The sequence below is a fragment of the Ruditapes philippinarum genome, unplaced genomic scaffold (genome assembly GCF_026571515.1).
Source record: "Ruditapes philippinarum isolate M1 unplaced genomic scaffold, ASM2657151v2 ctg351_1_1_1_1, whole genome shotgun sequence".
NCBI lineage: Eukaryota > Metazoa > Mollusca > Bivalvia > Venerida > Veneridae > Ruditapes > Ruditapes philippinarum.
In genome coordinates this window covers 365594-385113 of record NW_026864352.1, presented here as the reverse complement: position 1 = coordinate 385113, position 19520 = coordinate 365594, and the positions used below count along the sequence as shown (strand labels likewise).

General features: G+C 31.7%; 1 protein-coding gene across 1 annotated transcript; it reads right to left on the bottom strand.

The window, feature by feature from the left end:
- Positions 1-1498: 1498 nt before the first annotated feature.
- LOC132725317 (DNA ligase 4-like) lies at positions 1499-19320 on the bottom strand. The gene is made up of 20 exons (XM_060710423.1): positions 18997-19320; positions 16486-16563; positions 15298-15399; positions 14591-14806; positions 13985-14077; positions 13602-13706; positions 13223-13329; positions 12212-12357; positions 11728-11929; positions 11095-11231; positions 10549-10694; positions 8162-8329; positions 7286-7423; positions 6327-6473; positions 5456-5573; positions 4913-5045; positions 4259-4391; positions 3590-3684; positions 2926-3078; positions 1499-2562 (listed from the first exon to the last, which is right to left on the bottom strand). Exons 1-20 carry the CDS (start codon positions 19183-19185, stop codon positions 2415-2417), a joined length of 2754 nt encoding a protein of 917 aa, XP_060566406.1. The 5' UTR covers positions 19186-19320; the 3' UTR covers positions 1499-2414.
- Positions 19321-19520: the final 200 nt, after the last annotated feature.

Sequence of the window (19520 nt, the reverse complement as noted above, 5' to 3'; positions counted from 1 at the left end):
GCGTTTGCGACCAGCATGGATCCAGACCAGCCTGCACATTTGCACAGTCTGATCTGGATCCATGCTGTTCGCTATCGGTTTCTCTTCTTGTAATAGAGATGGTAAGCGAACAGCATGGATCCTGATCAGACTGCGCGGATGCGCAGGCTGGTCTGGATCCATGCTGGTCGCAAACGCACTATGTTGGTTTTGTCGTGACTCAGCTCATTGCGTTTTTAGGACTTTGAACTTCAGTGGAGTTCCTTTCAAGTCATAGAAATTAGTTTAATATATTTAAAACAAAATAAACCAAAAATACTATACATGTATAGTTTGCAGAATTTTTTTTTGTCGATGTGATTCAACATACTTACCAGTAGATATTGCATTAATTTCTACCTCATAAGTTAAGATCTTGTTTTTATGAAAAACAAAACAAAAACGGTCACTTGAAGTATGTAATTTTAGACTGGAATCTTGGGTACAATTTTGCTTGTCAGACTCAAGTTCCTTTTATAGTAGGAGGATGTTTAATGACTTATTTCTGTTGTAGCAATGACAACTGAATCTAGTCAGAAATTGACAATCTCATGTGGACGAATTTTAGGAAATATGTATGTTGATTACAGATTCTATAGTCATTTCACAGATACTTTAGATGGTGATAAGAATAGAAAGAATTTTAAACAATAAATTTGTTTTTAGAAATCAAAATACTGTAGAAAGTATTTCAACTGTATCAAAAGTAAGATTTATGAATTGAAAATTTTGTCTCTTACATTTACAACTGAGAGCTTGAACATGCTTTTTGGTTTTCTTACTCCACGAGTCTTACTTTTTTAATCTGTGATTTATTTTGGTTAGTTTGTGTACTTTTATATATCACTTGTTAATTTAAAACATGTACAATATGGGTACAGTTGTTTAAATTGTTTTGAAAGGATCAACTATGTTTTCAGTAAACAATTTAGCTTGTTCCATGATGGTATTGTGCAGTGTAATTTTAATTTGATTTATTGAAGTTATATTGTTGCATTTATCATATGTTTGTTTATATGGTTAATAAATTGCTATATATATTTTTGTGAGTTTATCTTTAATTTCTGTATCAGTCATGTTATTTCTACATATCCATATGGTAGCAGATGTCTTAAAATGCCAATAGTAGTTGTAATCAAAGCTGGTCGCTCGAGTTCAAACCCAGTCAGGGGCAAGCCATTGTTTCCTTGAGTAAAAAACTTTACACTCATTGCTTAGTACTGGTTGGTTCCAGGAAAGGATTAAAGTGTTTCAATAAACTTCTAGCTTCAAAAACAATCAAACTAAAATAAATCCATACAAACTAAAATGCCAATACATGTACTTGATTTGATTACTCAATTATTTTGGTCACATTTTTTCAAGAATTAAGTTAAATTTGAATTAATAACCGCCATATTTATTTAATCACATGAGGTACTCAGGTAGTTTCAAAGCTTAATGACAAGGCCACAAATAAAGAGATATAAACACAAAAATGTAAAGTTTTATAAATAATTTATTAAAGGAAAATAAATAAGAGATGGCACATGAATATTAAAAACAATTCTACTTTAAGTACCATTTTAGATTTTTCTAATCTCTAGTAAGTACATGTAATACATTTAATTTCTAATAAAAATAATAAATCATCAAAATTTAGCTGCCTTAACATGTATAAAGCTATATCTGTTGAAATATTTTATAAAAACTCAAAAACAGTAAAATGGTAATTTTCATAGCTTAATGCTGGTTTCTTAAAAGCTATAGAATTTCTATGTAATTTTAATATACTCGTAAAAGAGTATTTTTCCTAAACTAAATAAAAAGTTCTGTAACAAAATATTCTGCTCCTATCTTAAGTAGATTTGGCGATGATCCCACCACTGACTTTGAATAAGAGATACTGACAAATTTTCTTTCATTCTATGGTATTCTGTAATCATTTTAATCACAAATAAACGATAATTTTACAACCCTCAGACAGCAAATGTATAGCTTGATATGCTTTAATTTCCTGGCATGACTCAATTATATTAGAATAATGAAGTAACATTACTGTTCACAAATTGCTAATATTTATTGACAGATATTTTTCACTAACAAATTATTGACAGATACTGCATATACTTCACACAAATATTTTCATCTTACTCTACAATAACAGAAAAAGATTTTTTTACAACAAAAAATGTGCATGTATGCTGGCCCCATGGAAATAATCAAAAGTTAACATTTTGATACTTTTGTATGATCAACAATTAACAACATAATCTATGCATATGCATGGTTTAAAAATACATACTACAACATAATTTTGGTTAGTAACAATAGTAGATGCAAGTTAATGTCTTCAAACAATTGCACTACAGTTTATGAACCAACTTTGTTAATAATGAATAAAACTTTGACATGTTTCAAGATGTAAGTATTGGTTCAAATGCACGTTCGTTAATGACACCACCTTCTTCCATACACTGTTTAACCCATGCTGGTGTAACAATATGAAACTTTTTATGTCTTGTTCTGCGTTCTTTCTTCAACTCTGATAATCTGCTGAGATCACTGAAATATAAAATTCACAACATGATAAATATACATTAGTGGCTGAAGAGTTTGGATGTGCTTAACTTTTATCCTGCTGGCAGCGACCAGTTCTGATCAAGATATAGCCAGCACATCTGTGTCAACTGATCATGGTCTGCACTATTGGCTATTCAGTAAGTACTTATATTGAAATATTGCCTAAAAATGATCAATGGTTTTGTCCAGATTGAAAGATAGACATGTCCACTTAGGTTGTTAAACATGGTATTTTAGGGTTAATAAGGAGATATTCTGCAATAATGATCACAAAACATATAATAATTGTTATTATTTTACATAATAGATGTCTTTGTATCACCAATAAGCAATAATTGTACAAACCTTTCATCCACCATTACATGAGAGACATCTGCTGTAAGTTTATTCGACATGTCTGCTCCAAAGAACCGTAACTCTAGTGCCAGTAAGTCTAAACTACTGTCTTTTATATGAGTTGATCTGTCTCCCACTACTAAGTTATTGTCGAGGTAAATTCTGAAATATGCAAGCAATGGCTTGAAATAAAATTGAAAAATTCAGACATATTTCTAAAAGTCGGTGATAGCATTAATCCATATAAAACGTAATAGAAATCAAATTTAAACTATAGTAAGTCAGTGGTAGGATTAATCCATGCGGATTATCTGAGCGGATATATAACGCTCGACTCGGGAACGACATTGTGTACGTATGTTAATGAAATAGAACAGCCATGATGTTCCGAGTTAAGTGATTTTAATATCCCATGTTTAGGATTACTGAAGTGTAGTGATTGAAGGGCAGATAAAGAAGATTTGTTAATGGTAATGAAAACCACATACAAATCAAATGTCAGCATCTGTAATGCATTTTAACCTGGGTAATGGATATTTACCAAAATGACAATTCACCAAATGGTTTTACAAACACCAAACCCTTTGATATAGGCTGTATTTTGAAGAAAAAAATGACCATGTCAATTATGAAATATAACTAGATGTTAAGTATTTAAAGTAATGTAACTTACTTGCACGTTCTAAAAAGACCATATGGAGACTCATCAGGGAAATATTTATCTTCTATTTCAGCTATCTCTGTTTTACTAAGGACTTTATCAGGTTCCTACAATATAAACATTCATAACTATCACCATTATAGTGTGTGTCTAATACCTAACAAAACATTTAGTGGTCTAAATCCAAAATATGTAACACAAGCGATTTTTTATTTGAAAATTGTGACAACTAAAAATAAAATCAATTTGTCCCTGGCTGATTGCCCTGACACACGAAACAGCAAAGTCAACATCAAAAATTACTGTACAAGTGTAATACATGCAGTAATATGCTTGTTAAATAGTAACCATAATAGTTCTGAACTACAAAAGTCTGGCTATGAACTACCTGGAAAATAAACTAAAGGGAAGCTTGCATAGTAAGGCCCTTCTCATTCAAAACAATATTTATTATGTTATGATTATTTCTTGAGATATGAAATATCTGTCATAACTGACTGCATTGAAGTTTTATTAAACGGTCATAATGTTTTACTTTTTCATCTTTTTACTGTGGAATGCATTTTTTTCCTTGATCAAGTTTTGAGAATAACTTATATAATAAACTTGTCTACAACATCCATTATATGATATCAATCATTTAAAGCATTATAATTTCAGATATAGAGGGTCTATATTTACCTGTATTTTAGCGAGGACTTGAGCCAATCTTTCTGGTGTTGTCTCCTCAACATAACTGTCACCATACTCATCAAAATCTTGTTGAAATAATTTCTGTGTCTTCTCGGAAACATTGATCATGTCTCCAGGTGACCTGTAAACACATTAAAATTCATTTATTTGAACAAACAGAAAGAAAAAGTTACAATCAATATTTTTTGTATAAGCTACTGTTTCAACAAGTGGCCATGAACACAATACCAAACTTTACAATACAGCTTCAAAGAAATGTCAAGATAACAAAATGTTTGACATGGTACAACTTACAGTCACAATATATGGATAACAGACTGACTAATCCTATTATTTCCTCTAAATATACTGGCCCAATTAAAAGCATCTAGTGCCACTGCTATAATGTTCTTTTGTAACACTGCCTGGGAATGAATCTGAAACCTCCAAATACAAGGCCAACTCTATACCACAGGTACATGTACATCATGATCATAGGGACAAAAAACAGAGCAAAAATTCTCACCATTCACTGCAAAATTAAAATAGTAAATTCCCAAAAAGGATTTCTTGAACGATTTAAAATCTGAGTATTCAGTACAATATCTAAATACTTTAAACAAAGAAATGCCTTTAAAATGTGGAGAACAATTTAATACATACCATGGTATCAATGATTTGGCATCTAGACATCTTATTAACCAATCAGCTTTGACAATATCATAGTGGTTTGTCTTGATCATGTTGTTTACCCTGAATACAATCTTTTCAACAACTACACAATATGTGCCAATACCTACACAATCAATTAATACATACACAATAAATTACAGATATGTCAATTTCTACACAATAAATAATATATTATAATAATAATCATATTGTGAATTTCTATACATATAAATATTTGTTGACGATAACTAATGCCCATCTGATACATTCTATGTTCACATGTTTCCAATAAACACAAAAGCTATACTTCATCAAAGCTACTCTTTTGACAATTAAATTTACCAGGATGAGTCTACTTGCAAGCAATCTTCCTAGGACAACAAAATTTGAACATTTCTCATTACAATAAATTTTTCAACACTAGCACCAACCATTAATGATCTGAAGATGTAGAAAATTCAATTTACATATTATTGTCCTCTAATATTTTTATTTTGTTAACTGTGATAAACTTGTAAATTGATATAAACAAACCTGGATTTTGTACCACTGAGCCACCACATTCTACAATTTTCTTCTCTAATTCTTGTTTAGGACATGAGGATGGTCCATTTATCACACATATCTCCTTGCCCTCCAATAGTTTAGACACCTAATAAATGTACAATATACAATTCAAGCATATTTCTTTTTTTTGCAAAAACAATACATGTATAGATTAACAAGGGTATTTCAGCTCTTGATATTTAGATGATGTATATAACAAAATGGTACATTCAAAGTTAATCTCATATTTGGAATTATTCAGATGGACAATGCACTGATTTATATGTATAATATTTGTCAATGTCTGGTATACTTTGATAAGATTTCATTTGTTAAGAAACAGATGCTAATCAGTTCTAGAAATTTTTTTGACATTTGGTTAAAACAAAAGAAATTTGCCAGGATGTTCTTTTCCAAAATTGCTATGGGCATTGGAATTCCTTTTGGACGAGGCAAGCAGTGGTTTCTAAATACAAATCAATTGTCATAATGTAATAAGCATAGAAAAGAGAGGCAACTCTTCAGTACATATTGAAAATATTTGCAGTATGGGCTGAGGAGTTGTCTCACCTTTCATTATGTTTTAGTCTCTTTTAATTCTTTGACCTTTATGATTTTGTGATTTACAATTTATAGTTGAAATGTTGTATATGTTTTGTATGGATGAGACTTTAATCAAGATTATATATATACCTGTATATGAAACATTTTATTTGCAAATACTATTTTTTTTGTTAGTTCATCTTCCAACATCACTACAACTTAAACATATTTCTCTGTGAAATATATACACAAACAATCAAACCATGTATCACTTCATAATAGATAAATTTGTATATAAAAGTCACATGACACTCACCTGTTGTACAGAAGAAGTATCTGCAGCACGGAACTGACTACCTAGGGTGGGCCTCACTGCACGAGACACAATTTTTCTCTTTTTCTTAGCTGGTTCTTGCTCTTCTCCTAGTTCAACATAACCACCAGCTAACTTACCACCAGATTTCTGTAATACATGTACATCATCAACTACCTGATCTATACTGTTAGTTCAACATAACCACCAGCTAACTTACCACCGGATTTCTGAAATACATGTACATCATCAACTACCTGATCTATACTGTTAGTTCAACATAACCACCAGCTAACTTACCACCAGATTTCTGTAATACATGTACATCATCAACTACCTGATCTATACTGTTAGTTCAACATAACCACCAGCTAACTTACCACCAGATTTCTGAAATACATGTACATCATCAACTACCTGATCTATACTGTTAGTTCAACATAACCACCAGCTAACTTACCACCGGATTTCTGAAATACATGTACATCATCAACTACCTGATCTATACTGTTAGTAAAACAGGTGAGGTTTCATTTATTCTTAAGTAACTTCTTGGTACAGCACTGATATTGAAACCAAATTTCTCATTGACACCAGATATTATAAAATTAAGAATTGACAAGTATGACCAACCAAAAGAATGAACTCAGAACTGGTACCTGTTTTAATTGTTCTATTTATATAATAAATTAAGTATTGACTGGTACATTAATATGATAATAATTAAAGAATGGATAGGTCCTTGTTTTATTTGCTCTACTAATGTAATCAATTAAGTAAAAATGTATCTATAGGACATTGATGTCCCCAAATTCCGATGTTTTGTCAGTCTGCAGACAGACGAAGGGACAGCCTGGCGGACAAGGACAAAGTTATATGCCCCCGTAACTTGGGGCATAAAAATTGGCTGTTACTTGTTTCAGTTGCTGCATTAATTAAGTCAATCAAGAATGGACTGGTACCTGTTTTAATTGCTCTATCTCATCTGTTGTCATACAGTCATACCACTCTTTGTCATCACGGAACTTCTCTACCCTCGGGAATCTTAACGTTGACCCTGTCCGAAATCTATCACTGTCAATAATTTCTGCTGCTTTTATCTACAGCACAAAAAAATACAAGTAAATGTTCTATTCTAATAGCTCATGTATCATAAGAATATAGGCAAAAACTTCAAGATACTAAATTGGAAAAAATATATTACTATCTTATTTATTTATTAATAATAATAATCGACTACTTCAAAGTCAAAATAAAGATGGCTAATTTAAATATTTGATTTTAATCTAGATGTAAAAAAAACAATACATAATCAGCATTTGTGGTTCAAAACATATCCAAGAAATGAAATGAATAGACATACACATAAACGATACATAAATATTTAAACTTTAAAATCATCAAATTGTGTGCCCTTAAAAAAACATCACGAAGTTATTGAAGTTTTGAAAATTATGGTGGCAAGGTGAAATTTCATTATCCTGTCAAGAAATATTTAACTCCATAAGAATGAAGGCTGTAAATTATCTAATAAAGTTGTAAGTTGAAATTATCCACACAGGGATTAAATGGCTGACAGAACAAAATTAATATGATCTAAAACTACTGATATTAATGCATTAAGTCTTGTAATAAGATTTTAGAAGTTTTTTTTCAGAAACACATACATTGTAGTTAATTAAACTAACTTACAAATGTTGCTGCCTTAAAGAAAACTTGCTTTGAACAGACATGCATTTGAAATAACAAAATTTTGTCTATGCTGAGAAATTCTTCCTATTGTATGTCCCAAAATTCATCATAGCATCTTAGAAAATAATCACATTTTAATATCATACCTGTACTATTGCAGACTTGCTTGGTTCTATCCAAGCATCAGGTTTCTCCTTGAATCCACTTGCTAGTTCTATACATTTGGGTGGATTCTTCTTGTCAAATGCTTGCCAATGATCCACTAACTTTGCATTGAAATCTTGAAGCTCTTTCTTGGAATAGCCTGACCCTATCTGTATATACAGAACATGACATCAAACACAAGCACTGATTTAAATTAAAGATAACCATGTTCAAACTAATGGACATTTTCAGTCAAAACAAGAATGTTTCTTATTAAATTCAGACTATAAGAGAAAAGTTGTGAAATCATAAACATTATAATAACAGCAACAAAAACATAAACATCTTAACTTAATTCAAAGAAGCTTTCATATAAAAATACAAGAAGTTTATAAATTTATGAACAAACTAATATCAAGACCTTTAAACATTTTCAATTCCCATTCTGTCTGTCTGTATAGGATATCGACCGAGTACGAGGTCTTTCTGTTTAGGAAAGACCTGGCAACGAATTTCATGTGACACCGAGAGCGCATAGCGCTCGAGGTGTTTCATGAAACTCGTGATCAGGTCTTTCCTAAACAGAAAGATCTATGTACGAGGCCGATATCCAACTTTCACACCGTCAAACTATTGGCTTGAGCAATGGCTGATCCGAAACATTTGATGTAATGCACAAAGATAAATTTTTAACACAGCGCATAAACAGGTAAGCTTTTATCAATGTTCTGCTTAAATTTAGTATATATTTTGCATTTAACTTTGTTTTTTCCTTTAAAATGATAATAAAAAGGCTAAATGTGCAATTTGTCAATAATAAAAATAAAGTGAATAGGTCTATAATTGAATTTATGTAACAGAATGCATCTAGGACATTTGCCACACACCCCGAACAGTTTCCCTCTCGGATGTTTGCCCCTTTTTTGCTGTGGCGACTTGTAACTTGTCAGAGGTCATCTCGTATATATATTTTATGTATTTTATTTTTTTTAAATATGGATGCTAATTTGTTTTCACAAATTTGCGCGAGAGTTTTTGTTTATTGAAGCATTAGAATTTCGACAATAGGCGATGAATTTTATTTTTTTACAACAAACAATTCAAAAATTATATTTTTTAACCATTTTTAAAACATGGGGGGGATGGCAAATGTCCAACCCTTCAAAAGATATGATACCCAGCAGACCACGAAAGACTTACATATGTATATTGTTGCATGACAAGTGTAAGATACATGATCCGAAATTATTTTTTATATAACAGATTGTAGAGTGTTCTAGAATAAAAATGATCGCTCATCATATAAATGTTTATACTAAATCACTTAAACTTTATATTAACATTTCTTTTTCTAGATTTCTTTTGATAATATCCTGATCGGTTTTGTCGATATTTAATTAACTAATGGGAGATGTGTCCATTGTAGACCAATCCACTTTGAGTACTTGTATCTGCTTGTCACTATAAGCAAGGTTTGGATTATATCTTTAACGTTCTTTGAACCTAAGCCCTGGATTCGAAGGTTTTCAGGAGAAATCAGTTTTAATTTTTCGCGGGTTGAATAGAAAGGCAGGATAAAGCCTAACTAAAAGAGGGGGGAACGGGGATTTAACAATCTGATTGATCCCGAGGATGGGACTGTTACCAGGGACTTTTCTATGAACTGTGGGTAGCTGCGGTTTCCCAGAGCGTACATGTATATCAAATGGACGTTATTTGAATCACAAATGAAACTGGCATATTTTTGTTATATTTTTTCGATATGAATGTTTGGTACAATTTATATGTACTATGATTTTTTTATGGATGTGATTTAGAATCGTGATTAGTATGCGATGATAACTGTTATACTTTCATAGAAATGTAAGAAAACTTAAAGCATCCATTTTTGTTATAATGTGAACTTAATAATAGAAGAAGCGCTTAGATTACTATTACTTTAAAAAATGACGCGATTGAAAATTGTTAAATGTGTCCCAACTTTGATATGCTATCCATTTATTTTATTCAAAAATTTAATATAGGGATGTTGGAATAATTTCTAAGTGCATGCAATAAACATTATCTTGTTTAAAAGAATGTATCCAGATTTTGTTTGACAGGAATATTATGACAATCATTTATTTACATTTTCAATTTTTGATTGCATTTCTTGTTTTCTTTTTCTACTCATAGGCAGGTCTTAATTTCACATGTATTTCATGACCGGGTCTGTCTGACTGGAACAGACCTGTGCACGTGCAAAAGATAGACCTCATAACGGACTTTCTTTTGTTTAAACAGGTCTATCCAAAAAATATAGACCTGTCACAAACAATTGAGGAGTTGTGCAAGCCTGGTGTTTTATTACACAAGTACTCAAAAATTCTTTTCTTTGAGAAGAAATTACCTTGCAAAAAGAGTAGAAAATTTCTGGTTGATTTCCTTCTTTCGGTGGGACAGCTACAGCACAGAGGAAGTGTGACATCATACCAGCCCTGTGACCAACACCAAAATACCCACCAACTACCAGTACATCCAACTCATCCATTAAACCTGTGTCAAACATAATATACATGGCGTAAAATGTTATTTGCATCTAAAGTTTAGTAACTGTTAGATATTACATGTATACTTATGTTACTTAAACAGAATATAGAATTTTTTTGTTTGATTTTAAAGTACTTTTGTAATATTCATTTAAAAACAAGCACACACCGTCTCTAAAGTAAAGACCTTGTGAGGACATAATTATGAGTAAACAAGGTGTTGTGTAAGGTTTGTTTCCTTTATTAACACTAAATGTTTATGCACACAGGAAGTGATGTTATGTTAATTACAAACAAATATTTTGCACAAAAGCAAAAACCAGTGTAACTTAATTTCCACATCAAGATGTTGTCACAAAAGATACTAATAAGTCACTAATTAGGAAGTAAATGATAGCCGTACAAACCTCCTACATATTCTGGTTTGACCTTGAACCAGCCTCCTTTCCTTGTATTAGGTCTATATACAGACTCGGGGTTTTTCACCATGATACCCTCTTCCCTACCATCTATAGCCTCATTCAGAGCATCAGCACAGTCCTGACTGAAATTTGTATTTCATTTCAAATCAATTTAAAACAAAATCAGGTTTTAAATGAATAATTGCAAAATTGAGTCTTGCCTATGTTACTTGCAAACATATTAACATGTTAAAGATTAATGAGTAGTGCACTTTTGTTCTTTAAAAAATTATGAAAAATCCTTTTTCTTTTGCTACATGAAAAACAAAAGTTAGTTTGCTTATTTGTGGTCCGGGTTTTAAGTCACAACAACACTATTGATATCACAACTTCGTACCTTTGCTAGTGGTGGATGCTTCATGAATTATTTCATACATGAACAACCAACCTTCTGAATGTTCTTTGGCAACTTCCTCACAAGCAATATTCAGATGCCCCTGGCAGCAGTTGAAACCGCATGGGTGAAGAGCAAGAAATTCTAAGTCAGTCACTACCTAATTGGCTATTGAGCGCCCTAACTTCTACTTTAAATTATCAACAAATATTAACCAGAATGGATATTTTATGACAGTAACTTACTTAGTTTTAGCCTCCTTATGTTCACTGATGATAAGTCTGCCTTTCTCTGTGTTAAAAGTTTTTTCCAGGTATTTAACTCTTTCCTTTAGTGGTAGATTAGTTAACACTTTATCATTGAGAAATAAAATATCAAACACATGTAGACATGGTTGAAAGCCATCACGATTAGTTGATTTCACATCTGTGTTCATCGCTTTTGTTGCTGAAATCACAAATTATCAAAATGTCTTAATCTGAAGTTTACTTTTAAAAGGAAAACAAAAGTACAATAAAACCATTACAAAGAAAAACATCATCATAATGATAGTTGCTAAGTATATTATACCTGTAATCAATAAATAATAACATATCATTAGATCTATTCTACATATAAATTATTAGTATAAAATCAATCATCTTCAGATAAAATACTCACTTAGGAAAATATGAGTAGAACTAGTATATTTCATTTAATATTTAAAATTAGAAAACATAAAAGTTGTACCATATGTCTCTGTTTCAGGATGGTACAGGATCATTTCACCATCAAGGATACAAGTCTTTACATCTGGTTTAAATAGATCATGTATATACTGTGTTAATGTGCCGTCATACTGGTTTGATCCGAATATGTTAGTATACTCATTACCACTGTAAAATATACCAAGTTACAAATTATTAAACCCGGATTAAAATCAAAAATGATTGTTAAGATGGGTTTTGGACAAACTAATGCTATTTACATGAAGTTACATGTCAATCTTTCCACCTTCATTGATGACACTACACCTTATATCAATTTAGTCTTAAAGTTTGAGTGTTAGTAAAACCACTGACCTTCTGTAAAGAAGCAAGATGCATGAAAGATTTTAACTTAACAGGATTCTAACTTACATATAAGTGAGTGGAAAATATGTACAAATCAGAGACAATAACCAATCAGCTAATGAGGTTGCTACAAATCAAAATGACTAATTACAAATGTGAGCTAGAGATTCATATTGACATATGACCAGAATGAAACCTGTTCCATTGAATTTACTTAAACTTTGCATGATCTTACAGAAGGAATTTCTGCTTATTATTAGAGCACTCAAAGTTTAAATTAATTCTATAAAACAGTTTTCATTCTCACATATATATATATATATATGCAAATGTCTTTGACATATTGAAGAAATAAATAATGTTTATAAAGTATAGAATAGAGACATGGCAAGAAGTATTTGTTGGGATAAAATTTTGTCGGATCTCAAGTTCGTGGATTGACTTACCCACGAAAAACCATTAAAATTCGTGCCCCACGAATAATAATGATTTTACAGTATACACTTTAATATACATGTATATCCCTGTTTTAAAAACATGTCATTATACTAGTTAAATTATATCAAAGCAACTTTTTCTCTCTTTGTCACCATGTCATGAATAAAAATGTCAAAATTTTAAACAAAAGCTTTTTCCATGTAAAAACATTTTCATGCAAGTCATTATATGAATTACAAGTCACACAAACCTTCTAGAGTAGAACTTGTATTCACCAGCATCTTTATGTAGCAGCATTCTTTCCCCATCAAATTTAGTCTCAATAAAATATGGTTTCCCTTCCATTAACTTCTCAACCTATAAATAGAACACAAAAATAGAACCATCTCTAACTGAAAATTACCTACAATCAAGAACAATGGATGTTTTGTTAATAATCTTTATCGTATAAAAAAATAAAACTAATCATACAAGTAGAAAAATGATTATACCAGTGGAAAATTAATCATTACTTTGGATTTGACTCAAGTGGACTTTACTAGGCCAGAATCTCACTAAATGTAATAAGTCCAAGTAAAATTTACAAAAGTCAAACCACTTGAGAACATTATTATCATGATACACCTTACCTTATCAGGTGAAGCTCTCTCTCCAAGCATTGGTGTAAATGGAGAAAATACTGATATACCAATCTCATGGATTCTTACTGATGGGTCGTGCATCATTCTACACACCTGATATAAAACAATTGCTACAATTATAATACTATTATACCAGAAAAAACGTATTTAATCTTCTACTTTTACTTCAATCATTTCATTCATCACCTGTAGTGACATCAGCTGAAGCAATAGTATAATACAAAAGATAAAGATATACAGGGCATATTAGAATGGTAAACATCACAAAAATTATGGCCTAAATAACTTCAATTTTTAGAATTTCAATTTAAGAACAGATTAATAACATATTAGATAGTGTTTGAGATACAGAAATAGAAATTGTTACTCACTTTTTCCAAGTTATTGTTAACATTATAGAATTCTTCAGCATCAGGATGGAACACTGACAATACAGATGACTGACTTAATCCAATCTTCAGTTCCTGTAGATAAAATATCAGACAGATTATAACCAGATTTATATAATATTTGTTAGAAAGGGAATATTTGAAATAAAATAATTATCACATTTTCAAATGTGAAAATATTGCAAATTTTCTCACTTATCCACAAAAACCCCCAACAAATTTTCTATTTATTTTATGTCAAATTACGTATTAACTGTTTTCATTGAAGCACAGGAAACATAAAGAAGGTGATGACAGATGTCAAACAGCTATGTAAATGCAGCATGAACAAAAGTTTTTTTTCCTGCTTTTTAAGTTGATTTGATAAAAATTTTGGTCACATCTCAGTGGTTGTTTCACCAAACTATCATTCCTGGAAAACTAACCAGTAAATACCAACTTCTCCCTAAATGACTGACTTCTAATCTCACACATTTTTTGAATAAGTGGTGAGAGACAAATGACTATTAAACTAAAATGTTCGAGATCAATTGTAATGAGAAATCACATCAAAGATATATTAACTGTTAAAGAGACTATATTTCCAACCTTAACAATCATTCTGGTGAGCCACTTCAGTTCTAGAGCAGACATATTTGTAATCAACTTTACAATATGTTTCCTGACAGCATCTTTCTTTTTTGCCACATTGTTTGTAGCTATACCATCCAGACAATCGTTTACTTCCTCGATGAATAACGTGCCTCGACTTGGACAGCGGTTTTGTAAAACAAAATACACAACACTAGCAAAATCCCCTACATCCTGTAAAATTAATTCATTTTTTAAATAAGTAGTAAAAATTAATCTTTAATAACTTGCACAAACATGTGCATGTAAAAGATTAAATTTTGTTACAAAATAAAATGCCATTTTTGTATAAAAAAGAACGCATTTCAATATGTAAGCTGATCCTTCCTTTTGATCATATTTTGTAAAACAGCTTTACCATAATTTTTTTTCAACATTTTAATCTTAAAGGAACTCCACAAAAGCCTGAAACATACAATTTGAATTTATTATGTAGATGAGCAGGGGCACTTAAAACAGAAAAATATGCTAAAGATAATGGAAAATAAATCTCAAAATAATATTTTTAGTCCTGTCATATCAGATCCCTAAGTGGAGTCCCTTTAAAACAGAACACAAGCATTTTTTCACTGAAGCAATTTTATTTGAATATATCATAACAGTGCTATTAATACCTTTCCTGATACAGTAAATTATATACTTATAGTGATGGCAAAATTTCTTACTGCTTTAGCTGTCTTTGGAGCCTTATAATTAAGGAGCCTATGGGCATCTGGACTGTCTTTTCCTAAACACAATACTTCAATCAGCAGTTTGGCAAACATGTGCTGTAAAATATTATAACAAAATTAAATATAAATTTAAAAATCCATAACAGTATAAGGCTGCTTTGTTACATTTATGATTACTGAAACAATATAAAACAAGAATAACAAGCAATTATCATAGTATTGCAAGCAATCCATAAGTCCCCTACCAGTTAGAACCCCAGCTACATTCTGATGGGCCATTGGCCATTCAATTTTACCAGTAAATGAATGACATGAATGAACTTAAATCTTTTGAGTTCTAAGTTTGTCTATATCATAGTAATGTGTTAAGTTTCCCTGCCTAGTAAGGAAATTATGTTTATACAACCTTCTCATATTATTACGATGTGGGATTTTAAAGTTAATCCTATAAGGAATGAAGAAGTTGGCCTAAAAAATAACAATTTCTAGAAAAAAATCTAAGTTCAAGGGAGGTAATACTGATAATTTTTGTGCTTGAGTTGTAAACCTTATCACATATGATGTGGTTGATGACCAGAAACTTATAATCAAAGTCTCAAGTAAACACCTTAAGAAATAAAGAACTTATAGTGAAAAAGCTGAAAAATTTAAATCAGAAATCTTGAAATTCAGGCTTTTTGTTGCCATAGCAACCAGAATTTTCAATATAGGAAGAAAAGAAAAAGATGTGCATAATCTCCATACTGCCATCTATCCATATATCAAGTTTCATAAAAATATTTTCAGTACTTCTTGAGATAGCACTGGATCCAGTTTATGTGTTAAATTTGCCATAATTTCAGACTATTTGTTGCCATAGCAACCAGAATTTTCAACATAGGAAGAAAAGAAAAAGACGTGCATAATCTCCATACTGCCATCTATCCATATATCAAGTTGCATAAAAATATTTTCAGTACTTTTTGCGTTATCGCAAAATCAAGTTTTGTGGACGGACGGACTGACAGACGGACGAACGGACGGAGGGTAAACCTAAAGTCCCCTCCGGTTAAACCGGTAGGGGACTAATTAGACTATTATAGCAAAATGAAAAAAAATCATGTTTCATCAATATTGCCATTTTTATCATTATGTACCTTTCAGCTAACAAATAAATAAACAGAAAATATAACAAAGATTTACCTCCTTTATACCATAAGCAACTCTCTCTTTCTCTAAATGTGGAAGCAACAGTCTCATAGCAGGATAAAATGAATCTGTCTGAAAGAAAAAAGTGAAAGAAAATTATGATCAGATCATTTACAGAAAGACAAGTTGATCATACACTGTACATTTGATTACTTATTTAAAGACAAAGTAATCATAAGTTCATAACATGTACATTTTTAAAGTTTTTCTTCTTGATAATATAACAGATAGTGCCATCAAAATTGAAATGTAAGTGTCAGACATATTACTGTTTAAAAACATGCCAAATATGTTTAACACTAATATTTAATGTTTACACAGTGACATGTAAGTAATTTGTCAGACTGTAAACTATTATACAAAAAAATTCAAGTGGCATGTCAATGTCAGATATGTTTAGTTGAAAATATTCCACTTGCCAAAGTTTGAAAAAGTTGAGATAAATTCTGAGTAGGGAAATGTGTCAAATCATTAATGCCAAAATGATTCAGCTAGACTTCAGAAGAGATTCTCACAATGTCCACTCTTTTAAAACTTTAGAAATATTGATATTCAAGTTATTCAAGAATTTAGATATATCATGAAATTACCAAATAAGAAGGACAAAGAACATTTCCTATGTAATAATTGTTCTCCCAGTTATGCTGAGAATTAGTTTAGTTTATACGAATTTATTCTAGTTAATTAAGCTATAAGATTATTTAAACACTCTCAAATCAGTTCCTGGAACAAACCAGTACTAAAGACCCTGTCACACTAGACTGCGCTTTCACTAAATTTGCATAGCGTTGTTAAATTTAACAAAGGGCCACAAGATCGAAATAAAAAATGTGATATTTTTGATGACATGGGGACTTCATGGCATTTTCATACTATCCTCAGGGTGATCATGGCTATGCTACAGAGTTTCCACAACATTTTAATTGGCAATTGTCTGTGCTTCTTCTGCATTCTTTGCGCTTCAACTGTGCTTTTACAGCACTCACATTGGCACACTCGCAGCGCTAACACTGCGTTGAAATCCAAAAGCTCTGTAAAAGCGCTGTGCACTGTGACTCAGTATGAAATGCCGCACAATCTCTGTGGATAACCACTGCTTTCATTTGGTATTCCTTTTGCACTTTCATGGGGCTCCTGTTGCATTGTAAGAGATGCTACTGAGTTGCTATGACGTCATAACTTTGATCCTACTGCGCTCTTATCAGAACGCCAAGTGATGACGATGTTTGTTTGGGCATGCTCAAAAAGTGTACCGACAGTTGGTGTTCTATGTGATGCCACTATGATGCTGTTGCTATGTTTGTGATCTTACTGCACTCACCTCAGCATTCTGAATTCCCTTTGAACATCATGAGAACGCCACCCTAGTGTGACAAAGGGTTTAAGCAATGAATGTAAAGTTTCTTGCTCAAGATAACAACCGCTTGCCCAAGGGGGTTTGAATCCACGTAGCGTCAACCACTCGACCTTGCTGCCTTAGAGCTGAGAATTATTGTTTAGGCGTATATGTGTCTTGAAGAAAGGGTCTTTCAACCACAGTCAATTTTTTACCTTGAGGCCGATTCATTTAGAGGTCGAAACCTCCTATTAGGCACTGCACATGGTATATGTAACACAACACAAAATTTGAACTAGAGTAAAATATTTTGTCTGGGCTAATTATTGAGATCAGAAAAGTTGTAATTATGATGCAAAATTCTTATAACATATAATAGCGAGCTCGACGAGCTGGCCCAAAGGGCCTGCTCGCAAAGTGAGCTTTACGGTAACGCGAGTACCTGCTAAGTGATGGTTTTGAAAACTTTCGTCCAAAGTACCGAATTGGACACATCGCAACCTTTCGAATTTAAAGATAACGATAAAAACTGAGGAATTCTGACTGAAAACGGATGTGTAGACTGGTCACCCGCGCACGTCTATGGGAACCATAATTGGACAGGGAACCAGAATAACGGAAGCTGTGTATAAAAAATGAAAATCGAAGGCGCCATTTTGTTTGAAATCTGATAAATAAAAACAATTTTTTGTCGAATTTTGTTGTGAAAACTATCTAGAATGAAAGAAAATGGTCTAACTAAGAAAATGAATCCGAACACCAATATCTTTTATTCAGTCGTTAACGCTGTACAGACGTTTAAAGTATTGTTTACGTGACGTCACAATGTAGCGCCAAACAGCACGTGCAAAACAAACAAATCAAGTACGCTATTTTAATGTCGCAAACGTTTTAAGTTTTACATTTATTTCACTTTAAATAATCTTTATTTCGCTTGAAAAATTATAGAGTGAAATAAAATAAACAAAGTTTTATCAACGTTTTCAAAACTCGTTATTCATTTCACGACAGGGGCGGAGCCATATTTAACAAAGTACGTGTGACGTCACACGCACTCGTTACTGCATTTGAAATAAAAATGAGCAATTATTTCATACTATTTCACGTAAAAAGTACATCGAGCTCGCTTTGAGGCTTTGCCTTTTTCATATTAACATTGTTACACTTACTGTCGTTTTTTCTGATCCATGGACAACCTGGTGTGATTTTCTCCATTGATCTATAAAATCTTTTAAAATTCTCTTTTTCTTGTCATTTCCTTGCGTTTTAGAAATTTTCTCCAGCAACCCACACATTTCTGAGAAATGGACCTTTGATGCAACCGTGACAGCTGGTGAATCCGGTTTGGCGTCGTCCATATTTCAATAATTATGACTTTTTACAACAAAAGAACGAGTGTAGATAAGACTAAAAAGTGATTTAAAATAACATGATGAAATTCAGCAATTTCGCTAGCGTAAACATTGGCTTTTCACACCTCCACTGAAGAGTACGTTGACTTAACTTGATTCTATATTTATTACTTTTTTAGAATCGAATCGAACTTATGAAATTTTGTAATAAAATTCAAACCTTTGCGATAATTTACATACCTGTATTTGACTTAGGAAAGGGCATTAAATTGCAGATAATTTTAATAGTTACTTGATTAATTATCTGTATTGGATGTAATATAATTATAGTATCTGATTAC